Source organism: Brachyistius frenatus, unplaced genomic scaffold (genome assembly GCF_029030835.1).
Source record: "Brachyistius frenatus isolate BFR_SWC_R1_liver_20210118 unplaced genomic scaffold, ASM2903083v1 Contig_183, whole genome shotgun sequence".
In the NCBI taxonomy this organism is placed as follows: Eukaryota; Metazoa; Chordata; class Actinopteri; family Embiotocidae; genus Brachyistius; species Brachyistius frenatus.
The window spans coordinates 470,891-491,815 of NW_027210782.1; the positions used below are offsets into that span (position 1 = coordinate 470,891).

Consider the following 20,925-nt stretch of genomic DNA (forward strand, 5'->3'; position numbering starts at 1 on the left):
ATGCGCCGGCATGACGCCGAAAGGCATCACGGTAGTCCGAGTCACACATTTCGGAATAATTTTTTTTTTCTCATCGTCACGAATTTACCCTGTTTATGTCTAAATTGGCTATTTCACACGTTTCTAAACATACAGTCGCTCGTACAAACGTCGACTCGGTTAAATCAGTCATAGACGTGTAAAAACTAGGAGTCGCGAGCGATCGCGCTCAGATTTATGGGATTTGTAGTTCTTACACGCGCACACAGCGGCTCTGCTAAGCTACACTTGCACGCGAGTTTTCCCACGTGGAACCTGTGTGAAACGGTGGATACCAACTTTCCGGCTTCAAACCAGCCTCGGTCGTTGTTGTCAGTAAAAACTAAAAAAAAAAAAAATGTCGTTTTGTTTTAATTTCGACCTTCCAGCACAAACAAACCCCGATGACTTGGGTAGAAAGGAAGTCCAAACTGAAAAGAAAGACAATGCTGCTAAATCTGTGAGTAATGTTTACCTCAGCAATGATATGTTGCACCCAGAATATTTAAAAACCGACAGGACAATTTACAATGCCAGATTGTAGTTTCCTTCTACACATGACAGTCGACGAGCTGTCGATCAAGTATGGTCGTTGTTAAAAGACATTACATTAATATGCTCGTTGCATGCAGTAGCGCATGTAACTTTATCAGGGCTGGGGGCCGTGAGGGGAAGAAGACCCTTTGCAAAGCACTTACTGCTTAGTGGTGTCTTAAATAACGTTGTAGGAACAGCAGCATTTCATTCCATTCCTATCTATTATCATGCAAAACCTTTTTTTTTTTTTACTCATAAGAATACACTGAAACACTTCTTAACCTGTAACACAACACATATATAGGCCTAAGTTAAGCCTGCAGTTTTGGGCTTTTTTTTTTTTTTTTCTTCAAATGAATAATATCTGCTGTATGGGTGATTCTATCAAAATCAACAATGAATATTATTCTGTTAGGGGTGTAGCCACTAGAGAGCGTGGGTTGATAATGTATGTGGTTATTAGTCGTGATGTCACAGCTGAGGCATTTCAAAAAAAAAAAACCCAAAAAAAAAGTCACAGTGGAAAACAAACAAGTTCACACTGGTCTTAGACTGTATGACTTAGAGTTATATCAGACACCATCTGAAGAGTTGTGCTCTTGTAGGTGTGACACTTTGACCAACCAAGCAGTGTTTCAGTCACACACAGAGAATCATATGCTGATTTGTAATAGTCTCATGTTGAAGTTCATCAACCAGTAAACCACCTTTTAATCATGTTGAACAGAAAAAAATGACAGAAGTAAGAAGGATCCCAGATGCTGCAACATTCAGTTCATCAGCAGATGTTACTTTGCCATGCTAACTGAAGTTTGGTACTATTTATAAAAAAAAATTAAAAAAAATATATATTATTAAAGCCTCAAAACACTTTCAATATTTCCACTAGTTATTTTATTTCATAGGATTTACAAATTAATGCTTTTTTATGTAATTAAGTTAGCAAGATATTGTATACTCACTGAAAGCTTTAATAATCTTAACCTTAACAGTTGTCATTGTGTTTCTTACCAGACATAGCTTTCAAAACAGCTACATAAAGGCACTCACAATTCATTGGAACTTCCTTTGAAGACTCAAAAGTGATTTGATCAAGTAGCGGAAGTTGAATTTTAAAACCAAAGCGTGTTTGGGTAGATGTAGGCTGTGTAGGCCCTTTATTTCCCAGTCAGACTGTATTCAGACTCACACTATACATACAGTGGTGTGAAAACGCGTTTGCCCCCTTCCTGTTTCTTATTTCTTTGCATGTTTGTCACACTTAAATGTTTCAGATCATCAAACAAATTTAAATATTAGTCAAACACAAAATGCAGTTTTTCAATGAAGGTTTTTTTTTATTATTAAGGGAGAAAAAAAATCCAAACCCACATGGCCCTGTGTGAAAAAGTGTTTGCCCCCTAAACCTAATAACTGGTTGGGCCAACCTTAGCAGCAACAACTGTAATCAAGCGTTTGCGATAACTTGCAATGAGTCTTTTACAGCGCTGTGGAGGAATTTTGGCCCACTCATCTTTGTAGAGTTGTTGTAATTCAGCTACATTGGAGGGTTTTCGAGCACGAACCGCCTTTTTAAGGTCATGCCACAGCATCTCAATAGGATTCAGGACTTTGACTAGGCCACTCCAAAGTCTTCATTTTGTTTTTCTTCAGCCATTCAGAGGTGGACTTGCTGGTGTGTTTTGGATCATTGTCCTGCTGCAGAACCCAAGTTGGCTTCAGCTTGAGGTCACGAACAGATGGCCGGACATTCTCCTTCAGGATGTTTTGGTAGACAGTAGAATTCATGGTTCCATTTATCACAGCAAGTCTTCCAGGTCCTGAAGCAGCAAAACAGCCCCAGACCATCACACTACCACCACCATATTTTACTGTTGCTATGATGTTCTTGTTCTGAAATGCGGTGTTACTTTTACGCCAGATGTAATGGGACACACACCTTCCAAAAAGTTCAACTTTTGTCTCGTCAGTCTACAGAGTATTTTCCCAAAAGTCTTGGGGATCATCAAGATGTTTTCTGGCAAAAATGAGATGAGCCTTAATGTTCTTTTTGCTCAGCGGTGGTTTTGGTCTTGGAACTCTGCCATGCAGGCCATTTTTGCCCAGTCTCTTTCTTATGGTGGAGTCATGAACACTGACCTTAACTGAGGCAAGTGAGGCCTGCAGTTCTTTGGATGTTGTTGTGGGGTCTTTTGTGACCTCTCGGATGAGTCGTCGCTGCGCTCTTGGGGTAATTTTGGTCGGCCGGCCACGCCTGGGAAGGTTCACCACTGTTCCATGTTTTCTCCATTTGTGGATAATGGCGCTCACTGTGGTTCTCTGGAGTCCCAAAGCTTTAGAAATGGCTTTAGAACCTTTTCCAGACTGATAGATCTCAATTACTTTCTTTCTCATTTGTTCCTGAATTTCTTTGGATCTTGGCATGATGTCTAGCTTTTGAGGATCTTTTGGTCTACTTCACTTTGTCAGGCAGGTCCTATTTAAGTGATTTTTTTTGATTGAGAACAGGTGTGTCAGTAATCAGGCCTGGGTGTGGCTAGAGAAATTGAACTCAGGTGTGATAAACCACAGTTAAGTTATGTTTTAACAGGAGGGGGCAAACACTTTTTCACACAGGGCCATGTGGGTTTGGATTTTTTTTCTCCCTTAATAATAAAAACCTTCATTTAAAAACTGCATTTTGTGTTTACTTGCGTTATCTTTGACTAATATTTAAATTAGTTTGATGATCTGAAACATTTAAGTGACAGACATGCAAAAAAATTGGAAATCAGGAAGGGGGCAAACACTTTTTCACACCACTGTAGCTGAGGGAGTGCTTTTATTCCTTAACCGTGTGTTCTACTTTGTGTTTTACAGACAGAAGATGAAACCAAACCAGCAGAGCCAGTAAAAGAGGCCAAAGAGTACCTTCCACCATATGACCCACAGTTTCTCCTCATGGATGCTGTCTTTGAAACGGTCACCATTGGAACTCTTCCTCCTCTGCACTTCCTCAACGAGACTGTGTTTGAGCAGACGGCCGCGGAGAGAGAGGACAAGGAGAAAATTCTCTCTCGCTCGGCAGAGCAGAGGTCTGATCTCATCTCTGGCGTGTACGAGGGAGGGCTGAAGGTGTGGGAGTGCACTTACGACCTTCTGGAGCTGATCGAGACACATGGAGAGACCTTTGGAGGGAAGGCGGTTTTGGATTTGGGCTGTGGCGCGGGGCTGTTGGGAATACTGGCTCTGAAGCGAGGAGCCATGCAGGTCCACTTCCAAGACTACAACAGTACAGTCATTGAACAGCTCACAGTGCCGAATGTAATGCTGAACTGCCAAGAGGATAATGAAGAAGACAGTGAGGATGAGAAAGAAGGGAGGCCCGAGGGAAAAGTACACAAGGAAGACGGTTGCAAAAAGAAGGTGAAAGAGGAGGGAAGGGATAGCGACCCACCTCCTAAGAAGCCAGCTATAGACCTATCCCAGCACCCATCACTAACCAGGTGTCAGTTCTTCTCTGGTGACTGGAGCACATTTCTTCCTATGGTTCTAAAGACGGACCCACCGCCCAAATACCACATTATATTCACATCAGAGACCATCTACAACACGTCATACTACCCTGTGCTACATGAAACCCTCCACAAACTGCTGGCACCAGATGGACTCGTTTACCTCGCCACCAAATCCCACTACTTCGGTGTAGGTGGTGGACTGCATCTGTTCGAGACGTTTGTGGAGCAGAGGGGTGTTTTTTCTCTGGAGCGCCTGTGGGATGGGGAAGAAGGACTTCAGAGACATGTAGTAGTGCTGCGTTTCAAAAAGCCAAAGGACACTTGAATACGGACTGTCGGGGACTCTTATGCTCTGTTAAAATGGATTTATTGATGCACAATTTAATGAAAATAATAATCCCAGGACTGACTTTTGGTATGTTATATGAAGCACGTGTATGTTAAAACCACAGTGGTAAAACAAGTTACAGCTGAGATATATATATATAAAAAAAAAAATGCTGTCTCATCTCCTATTCGCTCTTTGGTCACCTCCACCATCTTACACTTCCTATATAGAAATTTGAATATGTCTGCCAGTAACTGAAGTGCAGTTGAAAGGGGCTGTTACTGGTCTTTAGATGCATGGGGAGGAAAGAAAGGAAATGGGCTCAGTGACCTTTGCGAGTGATTTCCCCAGTGTTCAAACACCAGCATGAAAGCCAGGATTGTTTCTGAAGTCCAGCGCAAAATGTCAATTGCAACTTATCCCACCAGCCCAAGGATGTAGTTTGAAAGTGGATTCTAGAGTCACTGCACATCAATGGTGGGACTCTGTGGGGTCTCTGTGCCTCTTATTCTGCTGGTTTCATCTCAGTTTAATTCAATACATAATCTGTGGTGTGCTGCATTGCAAAACAAAAAGCCATGTATTGGTATTACACATCAGTGAAATATGCACCTTAGTGCAAGGAGGGACCTTTGCTGTAATTTTTAAAGCACTGTGTGAAATCCCCTTTTTGTCCAGATCAAGGAAATCCATTGAATTAATCTAACTGGGCTTTTTTTTTTTTTTTTTTTTTGAGGAAGTGCGCATCAGGTTCAGACTAGTTTCTCATATTTGAGGTGACAAGGTAAAGAGGATGAGGAAATCAGGATTTTTACAGGGTCACTGCACAATGAAACTGTTAATAGCACTGCCTTCTGGCTTGTTTAAATAAGCCAAAGGAATTGTCTGCCAATCTGATCATATTTTGTCCAGTGAATTCACTGGGATGCCCTCAGGCCGACGTTATTATGTGCTCCCAAGTAGAACAAATCGGTAATCCTTTATTCCTTCTGTTATCGGGCTGCTAAACGCTGACTGCAGGCATTTTAAATGACTGAGATATTCTTTGACATTGGAAACTTGTATGAACTATAACTTATTTGTATCTAGACCATAACATTTTAGATACTGCAACTCTTTTGCTCGTGTCGACCCAAGTATGTTAATCTGTTTCCTCTGAAATCATGACTATTCTACTTCCCTGGGATTTTTAAAGTGTGTGCTTGGACAGGGTTCAATAAAGTTGTCAAAATATGAATTTTAGAACTTTGGTGTTACCCCGTTGACCTACTTCTGTCCTGTTCTTTTTATTGTACACAATCAGTATCGCAACCCTAACCATGTTTGACCATCAGAGAGCATACACGTTTTTTTAGAGGCTGTGACCTTACCTTAAAAAATGACATCAGCTATACAAATAATCACACGAATCTTTATCATCCTACACATGCCCATGACGCAAGTACTATGCACTGCCCGGTTGATAAATGCTATTCATCAAAGATTTAAAAAAAAAACTCTTTGAGGAAACATAGTGTCACCAGCTTAAACATGACTTTGCATTCTCAACGCCCACTGTGTGCGTGAACTGAATTTCCAACTGCCTTTTATGTAAATATACTGTAGTGTTAAACACTGTTTCACTCATACGCACATAAAATACACCAAACATGGTTTCTGTTTGCATATAGCTGGCCGGCAAACTTCCAGAGTGTCGGCTTCGTCATCGTCTCTCATCTCGACAGCTGTTCATGGCCTGTGGGGGAATTCCTGGTTCCCCGAGTAGACGCAGCCTTTCCCCTGCTTACTTTATGGGAACAGGGGGCAGGGCAAGTCAGACTATTATATGTTGATTCACTGTGAGGGGGCGTGCTGTTCACTCCCACTGCTTCCTTCTTACTGGGAAGTGACTGTCAGGCTTACCGTACGGAGGGAGGGTATGAAAAAACAAGAGAGGAGGTAGGCTGATCGGTGATATGAAAGGTGGTGGTATTTAAGGTTATTTGCTCTGAATGTCAGACACGACGCTGCATCCTTCGTTGGGACTTGGTGGACATGGGAGAGTGAGTAGAACATGCAGGTGAACTGGGGAGGGATGTATGTTCACTTGAGTGTGGTAAAGCTTGCTGCTGAGTCAACGCTCAAACATCTTTCTGTCGAAATGGAATTGCTGAAGTGTGTTTAAAGTTTCACTCCGCAAGAGCGCAGTCGCGGGAGGCCTTTATGAGGAGGTTTATTTCTCATATATCCAGGATCTGAATTGAAATTCTTCAGTGAAAGACTGGGGTAAGTATATATATACAAAACATTATGTTTTTTTCAAACTGAGCCCATTTTATTTCAAATGATTACATTATATTATATGTTTCACCAAAACTTCAAGCGCCAAACATTCAGCTCGTTTCACATTCAGCAAGTTGCAACATTTTTGAGGTAGAGGTAGGAAAGAGTTTTTACAAAGAAATACTAACTTCCACATTTTCTGAACATCAGCAGATGAACTGTGTGAAACATGTTATACTATGTTAACCAAACTGATCTTTGAATGAGGGTTGTTTAATTTTGTGATGACCTTAAGACTTTGTTTATGCCCTCGTTGGTGTTTTTTTTGTGTCTAGTAAATAGGCTGTAGAACCGGTTGTTTCTGCGGCCGGAAAAATATGAGTTTCCTGAGCGTGTTCAGGTGTGGCCTTCCTTAGAAAGTTCATTGTACTTTACTGTGCCATAAAAGAATGCACACACACATAATGAATAAACTACAGCGACTGAGATAACATTGAGAATTTATTTCACTCTACTGTCACTGTCAATATTGACCTCAGGCCTTGAATGAGGTGATTTTTAAGTGAGGGAAGAGAATCTGTACTGTAGCACAGGTTGCTTAATATCAAACTTACTTTGTAGGGTTCAAAGATGTACTGTGTGTCACTAATTACACTGTCCCAAAGTTCTTTCCTTGGGAGTGTACGACTATAACTGATGAGTAATTTCATTGTTTGACCAGAGCACTATCACCAAGATGATGATTCAGTGCTTACATCAGCCCCATAGACAGACTTCCATTTCAGTGACTGTGAAAGCATTTCCAGGAATACATAAGTTAAGGAATGATTGGATCCCTCACATGACCTGGAAACTCTCCATAAGCTCTGTCTAACCACACAATTGGATCCATTCAAACATAACTGCATTATGGAGGTTTGTTTTCAACTTTGCTTTTATTTTTTTTTTAAATTTTTTTTTTAACTTAAATAAAATGCCTCTCAAGCTGTTACCAACTCATTAAAAAGTTTTTTTAATTGCACTACTGTATGATGGAAATGTCAACTATGACTGATCGCTGTTTAAGATCAACTTTAGTCACCAATGTAATGGCCTCTTGCTCAACCCTACAATGGAAGAAGGGGAGCTGACGTTATCATCTCATCATCCTGCTTTTCTTGAGAAATGGGGACGTATGACTTTACCCCCAACATGCTGCTCAACATGTTGTGTCAATGCTCTTGTTCCTGTTTTTATTCTCACACTTTTTATCGTTCATTTTTATTAAAAAAATTTATGCTGTATTACTGGTGACAAGTGGCTTTAATTTCCTTTTTTAATATTAGGCAGAGAGCTAATTAAGAGGTGAATAAGAATAGATGAAGAGACTCCTGGTTTTTATAAGTGCTCTACTATGAGAACTGAATTCCATAGATGGTGGCATCTTCAGGCGTCATCTATGGACTCAGTTCTTTTGGGATGGTACTCTGAATTCAACTATACTGCACAGCGCCATGAGAGCAGAAACCATGATCATGTGAAAGCATTAAGACTCGTGTGGTATAAATTATATCTCAGGTTTTCAACATGTAACTTATATATTTAATTTCTATTGTATATTGGTGGTTTCTTAAAATCATGAATACGGATTTAATTTCTAATTTTACTGTGAATAAAGTAAACATTTCTGATCTGTCTTTATAAATGTGGATGTTAAGCATATTGTAGCGTACTGTAAATTGTTAATAAAGTAAGTCAAAGTCAATTATTTTTCTCTGTAATTTATCAACTAATAACATTTTATTTGAGGTATAAAGCGAATTCGAAATGTGAGTTACACAGTACACAAGAAAAAAGGACAAATACAGGGGCTGCCATGTTGCATAATAACTAACACATGCAGAACTAATTTTTTTCAGATCTTATCTCAGCTCTAGTTCTACAAAATCTGTCGCACTGGTAACGGCATTTAGCAACATCAGCTCACAATAATATAAGTAAATATAACAGTTAGCATCCGTTTCAATTAGAATATCATGGGAATCAAAGAAAATGTCCCACTGTAGATATAATGAGATGACAGATGAGCTCTTTTGACTTTTTAACATAAGATCTTTTTTAAGAAAGGGTAATGTTGAAGTTTCTAAATGAGTAATATGAATGTTGCCTTGAGTGCATAAATGAATAAAAAGTGAAGTGTACTGAACAGGCAAATCCGAACAACAAATGGCATGCTCAGGGGGAGAGAGTGAACAACTGAATCTACAAACATTTACAGCTTAAGAGCAGCCAGCACAGGTGAATCAAGATGCACTTCCTGCTTCACTCCTGCAAAGAGTGAGGACCATCCACACAGCCCAGATAAGAAGTCAAGAAGGCATCAAAAGCTACTGAAGTATAAAATACAGAACAGAATGCTGTTTTATGGATTTAGGAGACAAATATTCATGAATATAGAGTTGCACTATTTTAGTATTTAATGTTTAATGCAACTCTCTTTGAGGTATAGGCTACCTGTATGTTGTTACTCAGAAGTGTTATTATATGAGGTGAAAATGGAGGGAATGAGAGAAGCGTGTAATTTCTATAATACTGTAACTGAAAACAATATGTGCTATTCTTATACAACCTATACAACAATCTTTCAAATATTCACTCAGATTCACTGATAATCTGTGTCACTACTGAATCATTTGCATAACCCCCCCATAAATGTTCTCTTTTATTAAATGAGGTGTCCATTTAGTTTTAATTTGTGCTGTCTCTAATAGGGGGAGAATGTATTTGAGTCATTGTGGGAAAAGTCATACACTCAGGAGCCAGCCTCTAGATAAACTGTAGCAACCCTACGGCAGGACAGTATTTCCAACTGCTCGCTACAAACGCTCCCAATCTGGGTGTGAAACCTTCAGGCTATACTTTGTTCCAGGACTGGGGACATAAGGGTCAGAGTGGAATTTAGGTCACAGAGACAAAGGATGTCATGGTTGCTGAATTTGCACACATATCTCACATTATTTGAAGATATTTTTTATATAATTGATCATTATTACATATTATAATATAAACAGTATGCCTCATTAATGCTTGCATTTAGTATTATGAAAGCAATAGCAATGCCAAAATTATCTCTTATCAGGGAAAAAATATTTAAATGATACATATTTAAATATATATATAAATATAAATATATATATTAAAAAAATATATATATTATGAGGCCTGTGCCATGAGGTCCAAAGATAACACTGTCCAAAAAGCAGAAAAAAGATCAATCTAAATCTGGATCATGTCTGATCTCCTGCATATATTTACTCTCGTGCCAGACAGTCCAGATAATCTAGTTCCTGGCTCCATTTAAGATTATTTAAAAATATTTGTACTTGTTTTCAAGGCATGCACTGATTTAACAGCATACTATCATGATTTACTCTATATAAATGCTACTAACAGCCACCCTATGTAAGGCCCCTTTAAAGAAACTAAAATTGCTTTCATAAAAAGTTTTTTTACAGTGAATTGTATCAACCATGTTTGAACACATTGTGGATAGAAAAGCAGAGTTGACTAAATTATTTAAGTATCTTTGCTCACATTTATGAGGCACTTGAGTATTTCTATTTTATGATTCTTTTTAGTTTTACTTCACAACATTTCAGAACAAAGTTATAAACAGCAACTACTATGGTGGTTATGATTTCTAGTGAAGAAATTGCTATAAATTAAACAACCCAGAAAGGCAGTTAAAATTAGTTCAACCACATCCACTACAACATTACCCTTTAAAATAATGCCTATACATCAATGCATCAGTTTTTACAATCAAATAGTATAGCCTATACTAGACACGTTATGCTCACAGCGACCTTTTTTTACTGATTAAGTACATTCTGTTGATAATATTTCTGTACTTCTGTTTTTGAATATAGGACGTTAATCCATTTTTACATTTTAGCTTTCATACTTTTCCTTTGATAAAGTATGTGAATACTTTTTCAACCACTCCTTTGTGGGGATTTCCTTTGAAGATCCATTTGGCCTGTTCACAGCCATCATTTGGCCCCCTGAAAAACTTTGGAGCCCCAACGCTGATGTCATCGCCTCCTTACTGTTTGATTGACAGCGTATGAACCAATTATAATCATCTATAAATCTACAAAAAAAAAAAAAACCGTAATTCTATATTTTCATTGGCTATGATATGCCGTCAGTCAATGACGTATAACCAGCAGCCAACCAATAGTTAAGTCGTTTTTTTTGTTTTTTTTTTGTAGAGGATGCGTAACAAGCCCCCCGTTGAGTGTAGCACAGCGATCCGAGTATCCCGTTTACTGTTGCACAACATTACTTGTGTGAAGCTTTAATGGTTTAGTTCAGTTTCTTTTTTTTTTGTGTTAAACTCGGAGGTAGGCAACACAAGATACCTGCCCATACGTTGTGTTTTTACAGAACAGCCGTGTTTGTTCGAGGCCGTGGCATGGATGAGGTACGGCCTACCAGCGGTGCTCCAGCCCACGGGCTGGTGCCGCTGTTTCCCCCTGGACTGCAGGCTATCTATGGGGAATGTCGGCGACTTTACCCCGAGCAGGCCAACCCGCTTCAGGTTACGGCCATTGTAAAATACTGGTAGGTACCTCGTTGCGTGGTTGACACGTGTGTGTGTGTGTGTGTGTGTGTGTGTGTGGACTTTTTGGAGTTTGTTGAATAAGTTTATGTTGAGATGGAAAGCTGTTCGCCAAGAGTTTTAGCTTAGCTTCCAGGCTAACAGGAAGGCTCCCAACTAACCAACCCCCCCCAAAAAAAAGTCCAGGAGCCACCACGCAGGTACCTGCTGCTGTGGTCCGGGGCGTCTGGACGGTCCAGGACCAAACTAAACATTCTTCATAAAGGAAAAACAAAACAAAAAACGGATTAAAATGTCCTTCGCTACGTTCACGTATCTCGTCTGAGATAAGTGTCCATGCATGTGTGCTGAGGAGTGAACAGAGTCCCCTTAAAACAAAAACAAACTTTTACATGGCTGATGGTTTTCGTTTTGTGCTTCTCACACAGGCTCGGGGGACCCGACCCGTTAGACTACATTAGCATGTATAGGAATATGGGCTGTCCCTCTCAGGACGTCCAGGAGCATTGGCACTACGTAAGCTTTGGACTGAGTGACCTGTATGGGGATAACCGCGTTCACGAGTAAGTACTCTATAACTAAGCACAGTTATTCAAGTGTAACCTTGTTCAGTTGGACAGCTGTTTTGATTTGTTTCTTTTTTTCCACTTAATTCATTTTACACTGTGAAAAATGTGGGAAATCAACACATTGCACTTGTATTTGCTCAAGTCAGGAGCCCGTTAAAAGAAACCCACCTGTTGACTAACACTGAAACTTAAAGACTTGCCTTTAGTCCATTTTTTTTTCTTTTTTCTTGATCTTGACAAGCATTTTGCTCTGTTTGTGTTTGGTAGATTTACAGGAGCAGATGGAGCTAGTGGGTTTGGCTTTGAGCTCACCTTCAGACTCAAAAGAGAGGTGGGGGAGACGGCACCTCCAACATGGCCTGCTGAGCTCATGCAAGGCTTGGCACGCTATGTGTTCCAGTCAGGTAAGAGTACAAAGCAAAACTTATCCTTTGTATCTTTACTCACGTTAAAAACTGTCAAATAATCCACTTGGGACCTCGGGAAGGCAAATTGTTGAATAATCTCTATATTACATTAAATATAACAAACACGTGGTATTATTGTGATGGCTGGATTAAAAAAAAAAAAAAAGTGTAGTTTAACTGAATATTTTCCAGCTATTGGTCAAACTAAACAAACAGTTTTGAGGCATTATTTGTGCTCTGGGTATGTCCTTGTCATTTAATGGTATTTTAGATACTTTAAGGAGAAAATTATTAACTGACAAAAGATGAATTAAGAGGTCTTTAGAATCATTGTTAGTCAGCCATATGTTCTTAATTTTTATCACTGATTTGGGATTATCTTTTTGTCACAGTCTGTTTGCGGCGTAACAAATTATTTACCTGCATGAGCTTTGATGAACAACTCTTCCCTTTGGCTGCGTTTGTCACACCACAGTGTCACGTCTCTGTGAAGCCAAAGAATGTGCTCTTTGTAAAGGTAGTTTTCAATTCCAGTGATACTTGTAAACATGCTTGAATAGAGGAGTCCCCTTTGGGCATCAATTTTAGGTTTAGCACTCCTCATTTGGAGTTGTTGGAGCTCTGTGTATTGACAGGAAGTCTAATTTCCCCTCTTACCCTTTTCCATTTTAGTATGATTGTTTTCACAAATGGCAAAGAAGAACTTTGTTGTAGTTTTGATTATATACTCTGCATATAATAAATATATCCTGTGTTGTTAAGTTATTATTATTATTATTTTTTAAATGCTCAGTCGTGTGTGTCATGTACAAAGAAAATGTTGTGGACAAAAAGGGAGCGTGCACAAAAGCCATACAGAAATAGAAGAGGGCTATTGACTGCAGGCTCTCTTCTCCTCACCAGCCAGCTCTACTGTGTTTTCCAGCTGGGGTCAATTTGCGTGTGGGTGGGCCGGGCCCCCGGAGCTAAATGAATGCTGATTCCTGGCCATCTTCTCCCTCGCTTTTCTCCTGCAGCGAATTTGGACAGGGTGCATGTTACCTCCCAAGCAGACACATTTACTCAGATGGAAATGTAGTTTTTATGTTTGGTTTTTTTGTGTGTGTTTTTTTTCCACGTTTGGGTCTCAAGTTCTTCTTTCTCATTCTCATTCTCTTGCGCCCACTTTACCATTTACGGTAACTTTCCTTCAGTGTTATTCTACAGTCAGGCAATGTGGGACTGTTTCTCAACGATGGCCGAAGGTACAAACGACCTCATGACAGAGTGTGTATTCTAGACAACCTAAAACAGCATGTTTTGTTATACTTTTGAAAATAAATATCTCCCTTTTTCTCTCTCTCTCTCTCTCTCTCCCCCGCAGAAAACACATTTTGTAGTGGTGACCATGTGTCGTGGCACAGTCCCCTCGACAACAGTGAATCTCGTATCCAGCACATGTTGCTCACAGAAGACCCGCAGATACAACCAATTCAAACTCCGTTTGGTACAGTGAGCTTTCTCCAGGTGAGTTCAAATATGTGTTCGTCACAAAATAGAATAAATAGAAAACATCTGACATTTGAGGGTTTGGACGATTTATGGACTGCCACTGGGAGAGAAAGTAGCCCAGGCACTTGGCGACAAAGAAGGACACAGTTGTTATACAATTCATGCATTTTTGCCAAAATTCTTATCTAAAATAGTAGAAAAGTTAACATAGGAAAGAAAAACCTTGTAAATCCAAGTATAACTCCAGTTTTATTGTTCAGTAAAATGACAAATCTTTGGAACTGAAGAGTCATCTCTCTCTTTCAAGTCTAAGGAAATGACTCCATTCAATGTTTGTGCAGTACGAGTGTGATCAATCTAATGGCAACAGATGGCTGGCAGACCAACAGTCAGCATCATGTCGGCTGACTCGTTATATATAAACCTATAAGCTGGTCAAATACATTTTGACATTTATCTCATATTATATCATGATGCCAAACATGAATAGAAAGACTGAGACATGGTGAGTTCTACGACGTTTTGCAGCGTGGTTGTCGATGCCTCTCTCATGCGCTGCACTGTCTCTTATAGATTGTGGGTGTATGTACAGAGGAGCTGCAGGCAGCCCAACAGTGGAACGGCCAAGGCATCCTGGAGCTGATGCGTGGAGTCCGAGTGTGAGTAAAACTGTAGCAGGCGGTTTGGCCGGATTAAGGAGCCATGTTTCAGATTTGAAAAATGATCATTTGAAGTTTTATTTTGACGCTGGTTTTGTACATAGGTGTTGATCAGTCTAACCTACGCATGTTAGTTGGCAGAATTGCTATGAAGATAATGAATGTAATCACGGTCCTTTAAACAAATCGGGTGTGACGGGATTGTAATCATCTAGAGTTTCAATTTTTAATGCATTTATAGTTGGGGGAAAAAAAACAGGTTTTTACACTGGATAAGCCAAAAACTCTCTTTTTTTTCACTGCAATTTTTATAACTTCTTTCATAATTTAGACCAGATCTGCATTTTTGATGGTATAAATATTTTTGTTTGAATCTTATTAAACCGACTGAAAGGTCAGAGCAGCTCTTAGCGAATCAAAAACTCCCATTATTTATCTGTTGAAGCACCAATATCTACACATGTCTGTTTGGTTACATCAACGTCACTTTGGTGTGAAATGTATGGAGTCCAGTTTGACGAATGCATTGAGAGCAGCAAGGGAAGAACGTAGTTACTTGTTCATTCATTAACTTTGTGGGTTTAACATGAAGTTAACGCTGACCTGGAATAATGCTGGGGTTTGTTCTGTGCACAGAGCTGGTGGCCCCTGGCTGATCACCGATATGAGGAGAGGAGAGACCATTTTTGACATAGATCCACACCTGCAAGTAAGGCTTTATTAAATTCTACACACTCGGCTGAGTCCACTATATTGTATTCAATACAGTGTGACATAAAGGGCGAGCTGATGTGTGTTACAGATGTTAAATCAATTTAGGAATTTAAATCTACTTTGTTTTCAGAAACATTTATACGTCTCAAATATTAGATCGAAATGATTTTATTTGAACAGAATCTACTGTTATGTATTGGAAATATAAAAGATATTAAGTAAAAGGAAGACGTTTGTAACTTGCTAACTGGAGCTGGTCCCAGATGATCAGTGATTTGTCCTCTACAAGACGCAAAGTGACCCTCCCATGTGCTATAAAGGGAACCCTTTATAGATCATCTGGCGTTATTTTACAGCAGCAGTTCTGATAGTATTAGCACTACGTGTTTGCCTACGAATCTTAATGCAGCGTCTTTTCATTTCTGAAAATGCAGTCAAGTTTTATGTGAACTAGTGTTAATGATTGCGTATATATTTTGCTCATCTAAGCAGGAGAGAGTGGACCAGGGCATTGAGACGGAGGGCTCGAACCTGAGCGGGGTCAGTGCCAAGTGTGTGTGGGATGATCTGAGTCGACCGCCAGAGGACGAGGAGGACAGCCGATCCATCTGCATAGGATCGCAGCCTCGCAGGCTCTCGGACAAAGGTATGCCAGCTGCCGAAGGAGCGAAGAGAGTAGCTCCTCTTAACGGTCCCAAAAAAAAGAATTCCTCACCAATCTGTACACACGTGTTCCGCTTTCATGCTGTCAGCAGCGGGTGAAGGAAGGATTCTTTGCTCATTCGTCTGTGTGTGTTGACAGACACAGAGCAGATCAGGGAGACCCTGAGAAAAGGACTGGAGTTTAACAGCAAGGCAGCACTACCGCCTATCAACAACCAGAGACAGAGCCACGAGAGGCCTCAGTGAGTGTTCCTCCTACACACACGCGCACACACACACACTAACACACACGCACACACACTACACACACACACACACTAACATGGGTTCAGCTCAGCACAAGGGTTGCACCAGGATAACTCCCTCCATGGTGCGCAGTGACTCACCCTGCTGACATCTGAAGTGTTATCACCACTGTTTCTTAGCTACCAAGCTATTGTGTTGCTTTGTCGCTATTCTGTTGCTATTTTCCTGTGGAACTTGTTGCGTCTCCTGCAGAGTCAGGTAGCAGTTCTGTGAAAGGAGTTGCAAAAGCTGTGTCGGTACATTCCCAGTTGCGGGCGAAGGCCAAAGAGCTGCCATTTCCTTCACAGCAATTGTTTTTTCTCAGACAGTCATCAGCGTATAAGTGATTGTTCCCTTTTAGACATCCTCATAGTTCCCTTTGTTGCTTTCCTCTCTTTTCTTTTCTCCACTTTTTTTTTTTTTTTTTTCGCTTTCTCAGGAGTCGGAAAGACAGTTTGGAGAGTGAGAGTTCAGCAGCCATCGTTCCTCATGAGTTGGTCCGCACACGCCAGTTGGAGAGCGTCCATCTGAAATTCAACCAAGAGTCAGGCACTCTGCTGCCCCTCTGCCTGCGGTATTTCACCATTTCACCATCTCTCTCCTACACACACACACACACACACACACACACACACACACACACACACACACACACACACACACACACACACACTAAAACTTACCCTTCTGAAACTTCTGTGAGGGCGACAGAAAGAAAATAGTCCAAATATTTGTGTTGAGTGGGTGTGGCAGAATGTCTGAAGGAAACGCCGGCGCAAAAACACAGATGACACGAGTTTGTCAGACATGAAAAAGGGGCTTTCTGTAAGCAAGCACTGACTGAACCTCCTCCCACGTGAACTTTTATTCCACTTCAAAGCCTGACGGAAAATAACAAGGCAGCTAGTTTGTCATGTGTATGCTGATATTTCAAGTTAGCAGAACGCGTTCAAAGAAAAACAACTCGAGGTGAATATGTATCTAACCTGGAACATGAATAAAGTGACAGTCATGCGTTTAGTGTTCATAAACAGTGGCGTGGACACAGGCTCATGACTTCTGTATTTTCTGGCGTGTTGTGTGCAAATAGGGTTGCTGTTTTTGCATCTCTTTTGTGACTCTCGACCGACTCGGGCACCACACAAAGTTACTGTACAGTGGCAGCATAGCCGGAGCTCATGTACGGTGACTGGCGCTCTTTACCGCTCGCCCACACAGAAAGAAGAACGGACGGAGGTTTAGAGAGGCAATTCGCACGATCTGCTAAACTTAAGACTGATTTTCAGACATCAGAAATTCCATGCTAGAGTTGCTGATATGCGAGTTGAAGATGAAGTTTTATTGTTCGTCTCGTAGGGGGCTCGCGCAAAGTGCTGCTAACGTTATTGTTCTGTGTCCATGGGTGGAGGGGAGAGTGAAACCTGTGATTATTAGCAAAGTAGTCATTTTTCTGCTTTCTCTTCCACTGCCACGAAGATGTGTTAATATTACTGCGGTGTGTGCTGGTACGATGGTTAGTAACACTTCCTCATGAGGTCACTCTCACTGGCTACCCTGGGTTTCTTCTCAATATTGCGCTGCAGGCTTTGAAATCGTGGATGCTCTGGCCCAGTAACATGATGTCCGTTAACTCACTGCACTACAGGATTATTTGGACAGATAATCAGTTCAGACCAGCTTTGAATCGGAAAACATCCCGACGATCATCGGGAGGGGCGAATCGGACCCGAAATCCAGCTAATTATCCTCGAGGGTGGGGCCGGCGTTGGCAATCTGATAGAAACTGTTGGGGTTATAAAAGCTCCTCCGGTGATACGATGTCCTTTGCATAGTCAAGAGGATGAACTGGCTGTTTTTTTTTTTTTTTTTTACTTTCTCTCTCCCAGGAAAGAACAAGACCAGAGTTGGTTTATAAAGAGAGCTTTGTGTGAGAAGGAGTGATGTGCTGGGAGTTCAGAGGGAGAACACTGTGTAAAGAAACCAATTACTTGATCTCAGCACAAGAGTGAGATTAGGTCAAACATTTCCTACAAAACTATTACCTCTGATATTTATGCAACAGACCCAAATAGAAGGACATATCTCTGTCGTCATAGAGATACACTAACTGATTTCTTCCTGGTAATTTAGGACGGTATCGCTTTCTTTTATTGCCAAGCCACGATGTGCCTTGTTTCTGCCAGTGAAGCTTACGTGTTATATTCACATGGAAAAGGAAATATTCTCTGAACACATTCACTTCTTATGAATGCGCAATGAACTTTGTAGTTCATATCGTATTGTGTTTATTTATTTATTTTTTTTAAATTTTCAACAGAGGCCGGTTGCTCCACGGGAGACACTTCACTTACAAAAGTATCAACGGAGACACAGCCATTACCTTCGTGTCGACAGGAGTTGAAGGAGCTTTTGCCACTGAAGAGCATCCTTACGCAGCCCACGGCCCCTGGCTTCAGGTACACACACACACACACACACACACACACACACACACACACACACTCTCTCTCTCACTCTCACTCACTCCGAGTTTCTGTGCGGTGCTTTCGTATGTGTTGCATTTATTTGACCTTGTCCTCTTCCTTTACAGATATTGTTGACTGAAGAGTTTGTGGAGCAAATGCTCGGGGATTTACAGGAACTGAACACTCGTGAGGAGGTAAGTAAAACCATTGTGTATTTTTAACTTTTACTTTCACTTTGGTTTTTATTCATCTGCCTGCTTGTTTTTAAAAAAAAAAATTTTTATACCATATATGCCCTTTCTCTTTGAATAGACAAAGTTGCCAAAGGAGTACAGTTGGCCAGAAAAGAAACTGAAGATCTCTGTCCTACCAGACTCTGTGTTTGATAACCCGCTGCAATGAGACAGAGACACTCACTCTCCAGAAAACACCAATAGAAACACCTGCAGACACACACCTCCAGCGTGGACCATCTTGAACAGGAGACCTCCCGGGACACACCGTGACCTTGATCTGTCGGGACGTAAGGACGTGTTGTTCCCACAGTGGATGGCCAGAGACTGTTTGACTCCTGAAGATGATCCGAGTAGATGATCAAAACACTTGTGACTGTTACTGCATTCTCACACTCGTAGAAATGTTTACAACATCTCTCTTGAGGCTTGAATGTTTTTAAGAACATAAAATCAGCCTTCAAACCAGCCTGTCCAGATGGTTGACCTGTTAGAACAACCCTGTAGGGCAAACAGGATGCTGTCATTACTCCAAAACATGTACAGCACTAATGCTGTTGAGCATGCATCCTGTGATCAGCAGACAGAGTGACTCAAGCAATAACTGGGTTGCACTTCTCAAAAACAGTTGTATTTATTCCAGTGGCCTTAGAAAGGGAAGAAAGATCACAAGTTGAAACTTTGAATCAGTGTTGTTTTCAGTCGAATGTGTATAGTATTTACAAATGCTGGACATTTTTCTCTTGCGTGTTTGTGGTCACACCAAAGTTTTAACTGTTACTGTCAGTGCTGTTTGTGTCTCAGCCGTTTCATGACTTTAACAGTAACCTGACCGGCTATGAGCTGAGATGAACGATCATTCACTGCCTCTTCTTATGTATCAGACAAATGCTGCAGGCATTACCACTTCTACTCTCCTGTGCCAAGAACACAACTCCCGTATTGACTCCTGAATGCATTTTATGGATGTACTGTACAATGAAATACATGAAGTCTGTTGTAAATGTTAAAAGATTGGGAATCTGTCCTCTCAAGTGCTCTCTCCGGTGACCACATAAATGTGTTTTTCTTTTGTTTTGTTTTTTATCAGTGGGACCTGCTTGAAAATGAGTTGGGAGTAATTCCTCAGTGCCTTGAGCTCATTAGGACAACATGCTATATTTTTCGTAGACTCGTAGCGCTGCCCGCATCTCCTGGATAGTCCAGAGAGATCACTTTGAATCGAGGCTGCTGCGTTCACTGCCTTTTATTGATACACTCCTTACATTCCACGTTGACGCCAAAATCGAGACAAGACTACTTTTACTGCAGTGTCTTCACACAAAAATTTACTCTTGTACAACACATGGTGGCATATCTTATTTGTGTTTGTTCTTTTCATTCAGAAAGGCAAATATAAAGTGTAGACATCATTGATACTGTTGAATTTTGTAATCTTGTTGACTGAACTGTTTGATTGTAATCCCAAGTGCATTAAAGAGTGTAGGTATTTACACAAATAAAGCTGGATCACTAATTCAGAGTCACAGTGGAACTTCTTGCTTATACATATTTTGTGTCTGTTCATTATAGAAAGTTGAGCAACTGGATTATGTTATTTTATATATTCCTATTAATACCTATATAAACCATTATCACAAAATGGTTAGATTATTTAATAAAGCCAAATGTATACATTTTCTTATAAAATATACAGATATAATGATTCACTTCTAGTATTCCAGTATTAAGTAATGGAGTTATTAAAGGTCAACTAGAGATATAGATTTTTTAAATTTCTACCTTTAGCATCTGTTATAAATCCGGCAAAAAAACTTTAGTGGTGGTGTCGGTGGCCTTTTCCTAATAAATATTTATGGGCTTCTCACGTTCTAATAAGCCGTACAGTCTGAACTTGAACATGTTAATAAATTGTCAAACTGGATTTTGATCCACATACTTTCCAAATCAGTTTAAGTGGTGTAATTTACACATGTATTAGTAAGATACACATTCCTTATGTTATTTCTTAATGCACAAACTTTAACATTTCTTTTGCTACATTGTACTTTTTTCTTATCTTTTAATTTTCTATACAATATTGTTGATGTATATTGTAGTATAATGCACGTATTTCAAAACATTTCTTATTGTCTAATTTTCCTGTAGTTTCTCTGCTTATTTGTATTTCTACTCTAGAATGTGAGGAACTGAC

At 40.2% G+C, this 20,925-nt stretch overlaps 2 protein-coding genes across 2 annotated transcripts; both read left to right on the top strand.

Annotated features, from left to right (window-relative positions):
- The first annotated feature begins 264 nt into the window (after window positions 1-264).
- mettl18 (methyltransferase 18, RPL3 N3-histidine) lies at window positions 265-4,530 on the top strand. The gene is made up of 2 exons (XM_069717937.1): window positions 265-478; window positions 3,415-4,530. The coding sequence occupies exons 1-2, from the start codon at window positions 377-379 to the stop codon at window positions 4,375-4,377; spliced, it is 1,065 nt and encodes a 354-aa protein (XP_069574038.1). The 5' UTR covers window positions 265-376; the 3' UTR covers window positions 4,378-4,530.
- A 6,379-nt stretch (window positions 4,531-10,909) lies between these two features.
- Window positions 10,910-20,253, top strand: sufu (suppressor of fused homolog (Drosophila)). Its single transcript, XM_069717919.1, has 12 exons — window positions 10,910-11,247; window positions 11,674-11,808; window positions 12,082-12,218; window positions 13,585-13,727; window positions 14,286-14,371; window positions 15,008-15,080; window positions 15,575-15,731; window positions 15,888-15,990; window positions 16,473-16,607; window positions 18,351-18,489; window positions 18,624-18,692; window positions 18,811-20,253. Exons 1-12 carry the CDS (start codon window positions 11,099-11,101, stop codon window positions 18,898-18,900), a joined length of 1,416 nt encoding a protein of 471 aa, XP_069574020.1. The 5' UTR covers window positions 10,910-11,098; the 3' UTR covers window positions 18,901-20,253.
- Window positions 20,254-20,925: the final 672 nt, after the last annotated feature.